Raw genomic sequence first — 15,035 nt, forward strand, 5'->3', positions numbered from 1 at the left:
GAGGACAACCAGCGGAGGGCGTGTTGATCGGAACGTCAAAAGGGTGCCGGTATGAGTCAGGACGGCATTTGACGATCGACCAAAGGTTCGCTAAACACTCTTTCTCGGTGATAGAATAGATGGCTTTAGTTTTTGTCATTTTTCGGCTGGCGTAAGCGACAACATATTCGTCAAAGCCAGGCTTGCGTTGCTCGAGTACTGCACCGAGGTCGACGCCACTGGCATCGGTGTGGGTTCCTTCGGAGAATGAGGGTCGAAATGACGCAGAATTGGCGGAGTGGTCAGTAGGCTACTGAGTGTCGTAAAGTCTTCATAACAGGCTGGCGACCAGGCCGAAAGGTCATGGCCAGAAAGGAGCTTGGTGAGGGGGTCGATGATAGTTGCGGACAAAGTTGCGGACAATGCGGCGGAAGTAGGAGCAGAGGCCGACGAAGCTGCGGAAGTCTTTTGCAGAAGTGGGTTTCGGAAATTATGCTACAGCTCGCAACTTTGCCGGGTCCAGGATCACACCATCCTTTGACAAGACATGTCCAAGAATGGTGAGATGCCGAGCCCCGAAGCGGCATTTTTTGAAATTGAGTTGGAGGCCAGCGTCGGCCAGGCATCGAAGAAGTCTCAAGGCGCTGGAGGTGAGACGAAAAATTCGGGGAAATGTTTTCAACGTCATCAAGCTAACGAAGGCATGTCTCATTTAAGCCCGCGTAATAGGTTGCCCATGATGTGCTCGAATGCGGCGGGGGCATTGCAGAGGCCGAAGGGCATGACATTAAATTGGTAGAGGCCGTCGGGTGTGACGAATGCAGTTTTTGGGCGATCGGCGTCTGCCATCGGCACCTGTCAGTAACCAGAGCGCAAGTACAATGAAGAGAACAACTCAGCACCCTGCAGGCAGTCGAGGGCGTCGCCGATGCGAGGGAGAGGGTAAACGTCCTTGCGTGTAATTTTGTTTAGACGACGGTAGTCGACGCAGAAACGGATGGAACCGTCTTTTTTCTTGACCAGGACTACCGGCGATGCCCACGGGCTGTGCGACGGCTATATCACGTGGCGCTCGAGCATGTCGGTCCCCTGTTCGTCAATGATGCGACGCTCAGCGGCTGGCACGCGGTACGGACGTCGGCGTAAAGGGGCATTGGTGCCAGTGTCAATACTGTGGGTAATGGTGGTTGCGCGGCCCAATGTTGTTTGCTTGTAGTCAAACGAAGCTGCAAAGCGGTGCAGGACGGCGACAAGCTGGGCTCTTTGGGTAGACGTCAGGGCGGCGTCGACGGAACGGCGAAAAACATCCGGAGAAGATGGACTGGCGATGGGAAGAGGTGTAAAGGCGCTGACATGAAGGCCGGCCGTGCTATCAACGAAGGGGTATGCTAAGGCCGGCTCGAGAAAGGCAACACTACCAAGCGATTGCCCACGGAGTTAAGTGGTAGGGCAGGAGAACGGTTTGGACACATAAATAATGCTTGAGCCACGAATAATTAATTGTAAGCACGGCATGAGGCAGCAGAATAGATTTCTGGTTAGCGCATCGTGAAGAGGGCGTATAAGTGACAGGTGCGTCGGAGGGAGCAGCACAAGAGGCACCAGCACTGTAGAAAAAGGCGGTAAGTCTGTGTCCTATGAGACGACCAAAGTAGCGGTAGCAGCACCGTGTACGTCCAAGGGAGTTTCACTGAAGGGCGATAACTGAATCTGAGCATGCGCGCAGCCAATAACGGAGTGGTGTGTAGAAAGGAGGTGCCAACCAAGGATGACGTCGTGAGGTGAGCGGGCGAGAACGATGAACTGTATTGTGTAGGCGACGTTCTCGATAAGCAGGCGGGCAGTGAATGCGGCTGATGGCCGAATGTCCTGAGCGCTGGCGGTGCGGAGAGAAACGGCAGGTAGAGCCGTCGACACTTTTTTTGAGTCTGCGACAGAGGGTGTGACTAAGAACACAAAACAGCTGCGCAAGTGTCAAGAAGTGCTTCGTCGGTGACTCCCTCACCGAACACGTTGATAATGTTGGCGGGCACGGAAACAGGTCTTTAGCGAGTCGCTGGCCGCGCAGTTCTTGCCTCCGGAACTGCGGCCGTTAATTTTCCGCTTGCATGGCGGGTTGGCGGCGGAGCATCGGAGAATGGGTTCGTCGGCCAGGGTACGGCGAACGGTGGGAGCGGAAATGGTAACTAGGAGACGAGAAATCCGGAGGCGGTCATGTGACGCAGGCGTGGAGGACGGCGGAAGATCGTACGGCGGCTCACGCCTATAATTGTACGTATGATGGTCGCGAATGCGGAACAAACGAGCCACGTGGCCAGCGACTCCACAGGCGTAGCAAATAGGGTGGTTGTCTTGCGTGTGCCAGGGTTTGACAGGCTGCGGCTGAGATCGTGGCCGGGCAACCGGACGATAAGTTGGAAGTGTAGGTCGCTGGGGTTCTAACAGGTGGTGAGGAGGCCTGTAGAGAGGAGCAGGAGGTGAGGGCCGCGGTCGCAGTACAGCATCAGCGTACGTTAAAGGAGCCGCGATCTGTTAGTGCTGAGTAGATGGAGGAAGAGGGGGCAGTACCTCGGTGACTTGCTCCTGTATGACACGCTGGAGGTTGGGAGTGAGCGGCGGCGCAGGCGTAGATGAGCCGGTAGACAAGCATAGCTGACGGGCGACTTACTCACGGAAAAACTGCTGAATGTGCTGGAGGAGCGACGGGTGGTACCGAGCACTGTCCCCGGGAAGAGCCAAGCTGAAAATGGTTGCCTCTTGAAAACCGGCCCGCCGTGTGGAAAGGCGCTGTTTGCGCAGCTGATCGAAGCTTTGGCAGTAGCTTATCACATCGGAGACAGACTGGGGATTCTTCGCGACGAGCATCTGAAAGGCGTCACCATCAATGTCTTTCAGAAAATTTCTGATCTTGTCGGCCTAGCTCATGAAAGCCTTGATGCGCTTGCAAAGGTCCACAGCATCTTCGTTGCAGCTTGTAAAGTTTTCACCGCTTTGTTGTGCCCGACTGCGCAAGCGTTGCTCGGCACGAAGCTTACGCACAGCGGGACTGCCAAAGAGCTCTATGAGGCTGGTTTTATGATCCGCCCAGCTGGAGATGTCAGCTTCGTGGTTCCGGAACCACTGGTTGGCGACGTCGCTCAAATAAAACATGACGTTAGTGAGTTTGACGCTGTCAGCCCACTTGTTATACGCACTGACGCATTCACTGGAGGCGAGCCAGTCTTCTATATCGGTATCGTTCGTGCCGCTGATGATCGTAGGGTCGCGCTGACGGATGGCACCGGAACAGATGACAGCAGTGCGAACAGGCTGGGGAGGTGGAGCCATGGTGTCGGGCAGCGTGGTAGAACCTTGTAGCCTGGGCATTGGTGCGCATCTCGACGGTGAGAGCAGGCGACACCTCCACGAAGTGTAATGTAGGACGTCTTCCAAGGCGCTGCGTCGCGAACGCCTAGCGGCACAGTTCCGGTACAGACCAGAGGCAACGATTAGTAAAGAACACGCACGAGCATCAGCACGTTGATTCATTTTTCGTCTTCCGCCTTAAGCGCGAGCCGCCGATGGTTCGGGAGCCGAAGCCCTGTCTTACACTAGCAAGAAATATCTGCTCGTAATAGCAGTAATAATTGATGTTAAGAAAACCAAAGGCACTGTATCCGCCTCACTCTCATTGGGCACCTAAACAGGGACGAGGTGGGGGAGGGGGGGGGGCAGGTAGAGAACTAATCGAGTCGGGTACGAGAAAAGGAAGGAAGATGGCCGCGTTACACTGGGAGGATTAAAGGTGCACTAAAGACGATGTTGAAGTCATATTTTACCGCGGGAACTCGATTTACACGCCCCAAGCGTTCTTACAAACTTTGAATTATTGCAGTCTGTGGCCGATTTCTCTATTACATCAAATTAAACATCCGAGCTGCTGCCTTTCTTTTTAACTCACCGCCGAGAGTTGCAGGAATCAATCAACGCGTGGAGTGCCGTTAAGCCCGCAGGCGCGTGGCGGCTTGTCACATTGCGATGTGCACAGTTATGCCTAAAATAATGTGTGCCCGCGTATTTTTATTTTCATGAGCCTAATTTGCGGTTATATTGTCTGCGGCTGAAACTATTTATTCACAGAAGCCTAAAATCAAAATATAAGGACAGCGAAGTCGCCACGCGACTGGCTGAACCGGCCTGCACGCGTTGGTGGACTCCTCCTACTATAGGAAGTCAGTTCAAAATAAAGGCGGAAGCCGGGACGTTTCATCCGATTTTATGGGGAAATAGGCCAGACAGAACAGTAATTAGCAGTTTTTAAGAATTCTCTGAGCGTGTATGTTGAGTTCCGGCGGTAAAAAAACGCGCTGAGGATGCTCTTAATGCACCTTTAATACCAATTTCAAGCACTTGGAGTTCTTTGTACGGTGACATCGCACAGCTCATCGACGACTGTTTGAGCTCCCCTCGATTGAAACGTGACCTCCGCAGGAACTGAACCACCGTCCTTGTTCTCAGAACGTTAGCATGATAAGCACTGGGCCACGATGTCGGCTATTAGAGGACTGTACAAAGAATGGAAAGGCTCTGGAAGAGGCCTTTTCAAATGTGGATGTATTGTTATATTGCAGTAATAAGTTGCTTTTTTCTAAGATCTAAAGCGCTCCTCAAAAATATTCAATTAGCTTGGACTTTAAAGCAATATTGTATAGGGCATGTGTAAATTTCAAACTTTTTCATAACTTTGCAAGCCAACATGTAGACTTCTGCAAACTACATAATTTCAGTGCTTCTGAGCTACCTCCCTACCAAATGGAAATAAACATTAAGGCGGGTCATAAAGAAATATAAGCAGTTCAGTGGCGTTGCCATGCGAGAGGACATAGCAGCTGTATGCCCAGGCAGAGACGTGAGCCTGAAAGAAAATAGGAAGAGAATTACAAAACAAAGGCAAAGGTTCTCTGACGTTAGTGGAAACCGCAGCTGTTATGAAAGTGACAGCTGAGGTGCCACGTCACAATCCTGCTATGGCGTGTTTCACTTCCGTGAGGATTCTAGCTGTCATACACATTGCGCGGTTGATGAAGGCGCAGGTGCGCGTACTCCTGGCGGTGTCAGTGTTCACATTGTTTCGCGCTGACCTTCATTTTCGCGCGCTCGCGGTCGCGCAGTTATTAGCGCCTAGAAATTTTCGGGTAGGTGCGCGGAAGGTACATAAAGGTCGCACTCTAAGGGGCCAGATTTCGTTCCGAAATTCTTCCGAAATTCCGGAATTGCGCGTCGTGCGTGCACGACTTCGCCGCGCAACTGTGCGTGCGAAGAAGAAGGGAATGCCTTCGGCGCGCACGGCCATCGGCCCCGGCTCAGTGTTAGCCGTTCAGGCGACGCTGACATTATTATCAATGGCTGCCGGACGCTTAAGCAGCGTCTACAGCATACAATAAAACAGGACACAAAGCTTTAAAATATCGTACAGGAAAAAAATCGCAGTGGGTACTGGCATCGTACCCTATTGCCCAGTACGTATTTTAGCCACCACAGGAGTCAGTCTATGTATCACTCGCAAGATTTCCCTTCAAGTTAGGCTTTCACGCCGTCATTACGCAGGAGTCAACACCCGAAATAGTTATCAGCTCTGAAAATTGAAACATGGTTTTTGAGTAAAAGAAATGACAGTAATTGTCTCATATCTCGGTAAACACCCGAACCACGCCGTAAAGGGATGGAGGAAGGAGGGTCTGGAACAAGAAAGAGAGAAAGAGGTGCCTTAGTGGAGGCCTCCGGAACAATTTCGACCAGTGGGGATCTTTAACGTGCGCTGACCTCGCACAGCACATGGTCGCCTTTTACGTTTCGCCTCCTTCGAAACGGCCGCCCGCGTACTCCTGCTCAATAGACGAGCGCCTTAACCACTGAGCCACCGTGGCGCTGATACGCACTTCGGCGGGAGCAATTATACTGTATGAGAGACGAAGCGCCGTGAACAGACGTGGAAAGTTTGATCGTCGGAGCGTATTTACTGCTTTCGAATCTCCTAAATTTCTCCATATAACAACTAATGCACGCAAGAAGTCTAATTCTAAACATTACTTGAGTTATCTGCATAATGACGATCACGCCCATGAATCTATGCAGAGAAGAAAAGCTTGCATTCGTGAATTCAGAAGCCGCTGCGCTACGATCGGCGCGAGCCGCTTTTTCAAATGACGTCTCTGGCGCAGCAAGGACGTGAGGTAACTTCGATCCTCGATTCTGTTATGTTTTATCAATAATGTGAAGGCTCATGCCCAATGAAACGCATAACTTGAGCGAAAGCCCACGGAGGCCATTTAGGGTGGACGGATCGGAAACGCGGAAGGTGGCGCACACGAACCAGTTCTGTGTGCCGATTGGTTCACTGTCGACCGACGCGAGGCAAAGCGGCGAACACCAGGAGAAAATACCTGATGTAGCGAAATCGGGGCGGCAAGTCCTGTTTTAGCGCTGAGTGCATGAAGAAATGGCCGCTGGACGATGTTCTTGTATTATTTCTACGTTTTTCTCTCTTTGGAGCTACTCCTTAACACTTTTTAACGCGAGAGAGTGTAGGCGCTCATGAGGCGGTGTAACCTTTTCGCGCACTTATGGTGAGCACTCGCAGACACCCTCAGAGCGTGTGGGGGTATCGGTGTCGGTCTCAAAGGAGGTGTCATCGACTCAGTGTGGCTAAATACGAGGCAATATAATATGGTGTCGTTAATTAACGGTAGTAAGCGTGACATACTAAATGTTCGATTTAAGAATACCACATAATGACAGAGTAAACTTGAGGCTTGAATTGACTTGTCATCAAAAGTTATAGGTATGTTATTGAAAGCACTCAACCACACCAATGTCCTTCGGAGAATTAAATTCCTGTTCGTTTTACAGCAGTAGTTAATATCTGTGTAAAAGAAAGCTTGAAATAGGTTGAAATCTGTATGTCTTGCATTGGTAATGATGCCCTTTAAATCATGACGTTCACATATACTTAGTAACCGCAATCAAAAAGAGCACTTCCATACTATTTGCGTGTAGTCGGGTCCTCGCTTGCAGAAGAGATACCGCAAGTGGACGCCTCTTCTCGGTTTTGGTTATTGAAAAAATTACTTCATAAAAAAGACCTCTGTGCCTGTAGCTTTCCTGCTCCTTCGGCTGCTTAAAAATGAGTCGGTCGGTCGGTCGGTCGGTCGGTCGGTCGGTTGGTCGGTCGGTCAATAAAATAATCATATTCATTCCTTTGTTTACTGAACTACAGCCGAAATAAATACAAACGTCACGTACCAAGTGCTTCAGGGAAGATTTTAAGTAATTATCACAATAGTGTTTTGGAGGTCAAAATATGCCTTAGTTCAGAGTTCCACGAAAACTCTTCTGGCGAGGAAATGACATCATTGTGAAAAACCTAACACTCACCAAGAAATTGAAGAACAGGGTAAAAACAAATTACAGGAGACGGGTCAGGGAGCATAAAAATGACGTTGCCAAGGGGCGCACCGAAGAAAACGCCCTGGCAGATCACCACAAAAGCACCAGTCACATTATCGCCTGGGACGCAGCCAGTATCATATCCACCGAGAAATCATTATCATCACGCCTACTCCTAGAGTCATTCCATATCCAATCAACTCCACACACACTTAATCGGACACGTGGGCCCTTGCCTACAGCATGCACATGCTCATTACAGCGACCTTCATCAGTATAAACACGGCATATCCGTTTTTCGTTTTCATATGTGAACAAGGGATCCGTAGGGGCCCCGAAACGTCATTTGTTTTTACCCTGTTCTTCAATTTCTTGGCGAGTGTTAGGTTTTTCACAATAAAAATGTGCCTTTTTCAGCAGCGCATTACAAGCGTTGGTGGACACCAGAAAACCGGTGAATTGCTTTGAGTAGTGAGCTGGTTACCTAATTCTTAATAATCACTTTTAACTATTACAGCTAGGGATTCTGTATTTGCATAATAGCAATTACAGAATTGTAGCCAGTCGTTATTTATAACCATACCAGTTTCTATAATTTAGTAAACGCGATTACCATTAGCACTTTCGCTGGACAAAATTTGACTTTCTTGACTAGTTACATGCCCTGCAAAGGTTGCTTTGCCTGCATGCTTTTCGAAACAGAATGCATTTTGGCATGATTTAGCCAAATGTTGTCGAGCCACAGCGCCGAGGCTTATCGCGTTTTCGAGATTCTATAAACTGAAATGGTTATTACTGAGGACCGGCCACAAATCTTGAATTGTGGCTAGGCACCTAAATTTAATAGTAGAAAAGTTAGGTAATAGAAATTAAACAAACACCTTATAACATAAAACGATCAACCGGCTTTCTGGTGTCTGCCAGGACTGGTAATACTATGCCGCAAAAGCGACATTTTTATTCCAAAAAGCATATTTTTAAAAATTACTTAAAGTATTCCCTCAAACACCTGGTACGAAAGGTACAGGTGCGGCCAGAATAATACGTAGCACGCGAAAAGCGGCCAAGCTAGCAGAAACTGCATCTAAGCGCCACCTATCAGAACAACAAAGACACCCCTGGCTATCCGCGCGCAGCGAGAGTGCCTGCCTCCGAGACCCCCTCTTTGCTGCAACCCTGCCGCTATCTCTGCAAAGCGGTGGCCGCGCGGACTGAAGGGCCGAGATAACACGTAGTGCCAAAACGGCCGTCTTGCGCCCGTTTGAAGCGCGCGCCGCTCCTCGATGCGAGAGACGGGGCAACAAAGCGCATGGCGCTGTCAGCAGAGTATCAGTCGATTATAGAGCAAGGGATTGCATGCTATATGCTGTGATGTTGATAGGCCTGAGGAAAAAGTGGGTCCATGCTACCGGCGCCATCTCGCCGCGACCAAATTAAGATAGTTCCTGTCGCCACTGCTAGGCAGCGCGCATAAGAACGTTTCCGCTCCTCCGTGACCCTTCCTGTGCTCCGTATTATTCTGGCCGCACCTGTACCTGGTGCCTTGTATAACGTATAGCCTCATGAAAGCAGCTGTTTACAGTTGAAATCGCTTATGATAGTCTTTATTCTCTGCACTTGTCACCTAATGTAGGTCAGCTTATGTGAACGAAGAAAGGCGTCAATGAATGTTATTCGTTACAAAAACAGTTGCTCCGAATTATCGAAAGTTTTATTCAGAACTTCTATATCAATGATCTCCTGATTGCGTGCAATGTTTCGTGAATGTCTACATGTTATACAGTTCAGGAATGAATTGCGAAGTAATGTTTATGTCTTACAGGCATTGCCAGAATTGAAGTTTAATACCGCACCATACATGGCGCGTAATACTGAACGATGAAATGCGAAGCAGTGCAGAAGAAGATACAGTACAGACCTCTGAGCCTTGCTCTCTTTTCAAGGCTGAGATCTGGACAGACTTGGCAGAGCGGCAGTCCACAGGAGATTTATTCGCTGCCTCCGCTCCGCACGCAGGCTGTCCTCGTCTCTTCGGGCGCATCCTCTGTTGTCTGCGAGGATAAATCGGTCAATCATTGCCATTTGGCAGAAACCACATGAAGTTACAATGTGGAACATGGAGAAAGCAGTTGGAAGATTTCTAGACGACGGAAACTCCAACATGAATGTAGGCTGTAGTGATACGACGAATGCCATATTTAGATAACGCTCATAAGCGGTGCCACAAGGGGATGTCGGGACGTCCTTGGAGATTAGTGGCGACGTGCCACTGCCGGAGGATCTCGGGATGTAAAGCTTCCCCGTTGTTCTGCTACTAGACGGTAATGATGTCGCGTAAATAAACTAGAGGCTTTGTAGTTCATAACAATGCAATGCGTAAGTTCCACGACAAAGGCACAGTAAGTGATCACAGGAAAGTTCCATTTGCGGTGGTGTTGACAGCAACACGTGGTGGGAGGTAGTAGCAATATATGTAATGTTAGGTACTAATATACCAGTAGTAATAACAGAGTAATATTAGCATTACTACTACTATTCCTTGTTTATGAGTAGTTGGCGAGCTGCTTACTTGATCGTGTCGTTAAGGAGGGGAATTGTCGGTGCCACTTTTGAAATCTGTAGTACGATGGAAAGTCGTGGGTACTTATCCCGGCAAATTCAAATGGTGAGGCGCAGGAACGCACAAGCAGTTGGGAGGCGACAACTTCGAAAGTGTTTGGAAGTCACACCCTAGCACACCGCTTTTGAGATTTCAGGCCCCTTGAGTTTGCTCTTTGTAACAATACCACCGGGTATATTCTTCTATTTTGTTTCACGGCTATGTCGCTCACCTTAGTGTTGCGCGTGACGCAGTTGTAATGAGTGTTTCCAATCACCACGCAGCTTCTATGACGGGGACGTGCCATTTGTCGTGACGATGGACCTGGACTTAATAGAGACGGTCAACATACGCCACTTCAAGAACTTCATGGGTCGAGGGGTGAGTGGAAATGGACGTAGATTTGTAAAGCTAGTGGTTTTAGGCTCCATTGCCTTTCGGGCTGAAATAATTGAAGATGTTTCATTACAGAACACGAACCTATGATATACAGTAAATAGGCTTTTCTGAGATGTGTTTGTTACGAGAAAACAACCTTTACTCTGATTGTAATAGACGTATATAAAGTAAGAAGTGCACCAGGATTCTTCAGTGTGACGACTTCGCAACTACGCCGGAGAATGGTGTTTTTTACCGTTGAAAGCGAACTTCCCAAATGAATTACATGAACGTTATGAAATTTATTCTAGTTTCATGCCAGCTTTTCGCCACCATTGGTGAGCAGCAAATATGCAAAACGGAACGTGATAAAATCTCGAAAGCGCCGTTGTTAGGTGCGTAACCTATAGTCTCTCTTGTATTTTGGCAGAAAAGTATCATCAATAATTCGAGCAATAAAATAAACGTACGATGTATTGAGCATCTCACCACAGACCACCGCTCATTCACCCCATGTCACCAGAGCTCTAGACCCGATAGCTGCCACTGCACCGCCCCCCCCCTACCCCCGAGCTTTGGCCTAACCTAACTGGGGATCTGGTGCTCACGACAGAGACATGGCTTGTGCAATGAAATGTTTCTCACTCACTCACTCACTCACTCACTCACTCACTCACTCACTCACTCACTCACTCACTCACTCACTCACTCACTCACTCACTCACTCACTCACTCACTCACTCACTCACTCACTCACTCACTCACTCACTCACTCACTCACTCGTAGGCGCGAAAGAACTTTTTTCATTGTAGTAAAGCACGTCTAATAGAAAAGAAGAAAAGTAAAAAAGAACATGACGAAAAACAGCCTTGCTTCCCATGCAAATTATGGTACCGTGAATACAACTTGACAAGCATAAAAGGAACAAAAAGCTTTTAATTTCAAAGATAATTCAATAAAATGCAAGCATCAGAAAGACACTACATTGTTACAAAACAATAAGGAAACACCACCCCAAATATGAAATAAAAAACGATTTACAATTTTCGTAAACCATACTCTAGATGCTCTAGGTGCCCTAATCAGGTATAAAAATTATTTTCCCGCCATAAATTCCTCCAGTTCGGTTGAAAGTTCGTTTTATTCGCTCACGGTTCGTGACCGGCTGTTGCTCGTCTTTTCAGCTGTGTGGTAGCCGAGCGTTTGGACAACAGAAGTGCACCTGAGTCAAGCGTCATTCTAAGGTTTGAAAACCTTCCCGAATCGGCTTCCAGTTTGCAGACGTCAGATGGAAGGTTCCGCTTCTGCTTGAGCAGCTTAACAAGGTTCAGCTGCAGTCGCAATGAATTGCTACAGAAAGTTGTAGCCGCAATTAGCAACAGTTTTGTGTAGCTTCAGATCTGAGTACGCGTTCTGTTTTGCCTAGTCATAGGCTGCCCGACGCGGACAGACCATCTGTAAAGTCAGAGGGAACGTTTTGTCGGGTCATTGCTCCATTAAAGCATTTACTGATTGCAGCCTGCTCTGCTAAGCCGAGGTATTAAGTTGCGAACCTAAACTGAAACAGGATTGCTCCAAGTCGAAAGGCAAGCGAAGCTATGCAAAGGAAGCTTCAAAAGAAAAACTACCGAGTGCCACTTGGGACGTCACTCGTCTCACGCAACATGAGATAAACGGATGTCATTTGGTAGCTAAATGAAGTTGTATCTTTTTAACAAACGCGACATAATCATACCCAAAAATTCTGGACAACGCCATTTTTGAGGTGTATACCTTTTATGAACGCAATTTTTTCATATAATGTAAGATTTCACACTAACAATCAATGTATTCGCAGAGCATCAGATGGCGGTCTCGCAATTTTTTTCTGTTGACGTTTTTGGTGCCGTCAAAAGTGTTTTTTTTCTGTTGGTTTCTAAGGCAGTCTTTTCTGTTCGATTCGATCTATGGAAACAATTTAAAAGAAAGATTTTGCTACATATCAGAAGAATGAGCCATCATCTTTGATGATTCCATAAGAGTAACAATTTTCCAATTTTCAAAATTTTTGTCCGAGCATGATGGACATGATAAACTGGTGCTCAGACCAGGATTTTCGTCGAGAGCAAACTAAAAACAACTGCCTGCATACGACGCCCACGAACAGCGAAGAAAAACTGCGAAGCCGTCGCCCAGTACTACCGAGCGCAGCGACTTGGAACGACACATTGCGATGAGACCACCGGCTTCGGCGGGGTCGCATTGCGTGATGCTCACGGCGTACAGGGCGCTGGAAATGATTCCGGACAATCTCAGAGCATTACTACGGCCGCGTAATAGTGCGCACAACCGCGACAACAGAACAATGGCGAACCTCTGGGCATACTTGGAGTAGATAGACCTGACGACCCGCTTTGTCATCGCCACGTAGTGCAGGCGTGCCGGGCACCCGCCGTGTGGCCTGCTTACAGTTGTGTAAGCAACAATGCAAGCGTGGCAACCCCAACATGCCAGGTGAAGTTTCCGAAATTACAGCTAGAAAAATTTGACGGCAAAGATGTGTCGTGTCAAGAATTTAAGTGTACAGTACGAGGAAATGGTTCAGAAGGATGAACGGACTACAACCTTGGACAATTTCGGATACTTAAAAATGTGTTGTGACTGTCGAAGCAGCAAGAACGCACAAGGGCCTTTCCCTAGCATCGAAGTACTAGGACGACGCCATATTGCTGAAATAGCGCTTCGGCTCAGTGATGCTATCGAACACGCTCACATGGAAAAGGACTAAGACCTTGAACCTTTTGGAATCACTAAAGACATACGTTCCCTCTGACAGTTATGCGATACCCTTGTCTTTCTCCTGTGTGTTGGAGGTGCTCGTCCGGAAACAGGTCGCCTACCTCGCACTGGTTTACTCCTACTACAGCGCGCGCTGCGGAAAGAAATATTGCTCGAGTGTCACCGAGCCGTCATGTATTAGGAGGCCTTGGAAACGTCAGCACGGCGCACGAAGCGAGCTGTATCTCCGTGCGTACTGTCAACAGAAACAGCTGCAAATTACACTCCGTCTTTATTGTCAAAGTTAATTCAATTTCTGAGGATTCAAGCGCAAAGCTGGAAGAGCTTGCTTTCACAGCAAGGGGCAAGCAAGTAGCACCAGGCATCAATGCTCAAGACGTTGAAACCAACTGGGAATTAAAATAACATCATTAAAACAAAAGCAAAATCCTCAGCAGCTGCACTGCAGCTATCAGGAAGAACAGATTGTTGTTTCATTTGTATTAAAACAGGCACGAAGCGCCGCCTGGCGTGCTATTATTTCATGGACAATGCAGGACAATGCTTTCTTCGGGAAGGTGCTGCTTCCACTCCATGTAATAAAATCTCTTTTCCTACTAGCGCGGAAGCAATATTAAATGCATTAACTGCGCAGGGTGGCATGCGGCAACAGTGTGTATTAGAAAGTCAAAGTTAGTGTGTCTGATGGGGTAATGGCCCCAATAAATTTGAAATCTATGACGGAAGAAACGCACAAACGAGAAGTACCCCTACACACGGTAGTGATATTGTGTGCCGGTGAAACCAAAGCGGTCTGCTTACGTACTCTCTTCGAAAGCGAAAGCCAACGTTCATTCATTACGAAGCGAGCATCGGGAAAACTCGTTTGCAGAGATCTTGGCAATGAAACGTTGAAAGGTCGCTTATACGGTGGACATAAATCAGCATGAGTGTAATAAAGTAGTTGTGTCGCTGACCATGCAAAACCAGAAGATTCATCACATAGGAGCTCTTGAGATAAACAATCTACTTGTACCTTTGCTTGGCCAGCAGGACCTGTGATAAAAAAAAAAGATGACGACAATCTCCTCATTGGGTCAGGGTATCACTGGGAACTTGTAACTAGAAGAAACACGCAGCTCAACGGGAAACTCCTAGCGGACGATATTGCCTTTGGCGGTGCATTCAAGGACCAGTAGGAGTAAATACTGGCGACTCACAGTGCATGCCAACAATTGCACTTCGCATATCACTTGCCGAAAGGGAGATTACAAACTGCTTGGAGCGCAATTATCAAAATAAGGTTCCCATCTTGCTCGGAAAGCCTGAAAGCCTGCTCGGAAAAAAAAAATCCAGTCACCTGCCAGCCCCATCGTCCTGATTTTGAAGTGTTAATGAAGCGTCGTGACAAAACAGAACGTGAACTTCTAGAAGCCTTTCATAAAAAGAACGAGGAGATGATTGCTCTAGTGACAGGTTAATTGTTGTTCACCGAAGCGAAATGGTTTTTCTTCATTCATATCTATAAACACGTGGATGTTTGCGGTCCGCTCCTTTGCGCATGGGTAACGGAGTCCCTATATAAACGCTCTTCTCCATATAAAGCTTTTTGAAAGTACAGAGCTTGTCCCGTTCTTTTACCATGCCTATGCTCTTTTTTTAGTGCTGTGTCTTTCTCGCATTTATAAAAAAGCTAGGAACCTCTTAAGCGTGGCCTTTATGCAAGTGCACAAGTGGGCCTACGCCAACAATACACTAAATGAGCATTTGCGACGGATGACTGTGAAGCAATAAAATTAAGATACCAGCAAGGTTGTTCTTAGGTTGTTAGGGCTGCCATGGAATCACAAAACAGACAACATCACAATCACACAACAGTCCAGCAGCTACCTAAGC

At 47.8% G+C, this 15,035-nt stretch overlaps 1 protein-coding gene across 4 annotated transcripts in view; it reads left to right on the forward strand.

Annotated features, from left to right (window-relative positions):
• The window catches only part of LOC149360285 (cytochrome P450 3A14-like), an 80,397-nt gene that overhangs the window by 31,798 nt on the left and 33,564 nt on the right, over positions 1–15,035 (forward strand). For all 4 annotated transcript variants that reach the window (XM_089572248.1, XM_089572249.1, XM_089572246.1 and 1 more), the window contains exon 4: positions 10,288–10,384. In XM_089572248.1, the coding sequence (XP_089428374.1) occupies positions 10,288–10,384 (97 nt within the window). The remainder of the gene's footprint in view (positions 1–10,287; positions 10,385–15,035) is intronic.

The sequence above is a fragment of the Amblyomma mixtum genome, chromosome 2 (genome assembly GCF_055824585.1).
Source record: "Amblyomma mixtum isolate Tamu chromosome 2, ASM5582458v1, whole genome shotgun sequence".
NCBI lineage: Eukaryota > Metazoa > Arthropoda > Arachnida > Ixodida > Ixodidae > Amblyomma > Amblyomma mixtum.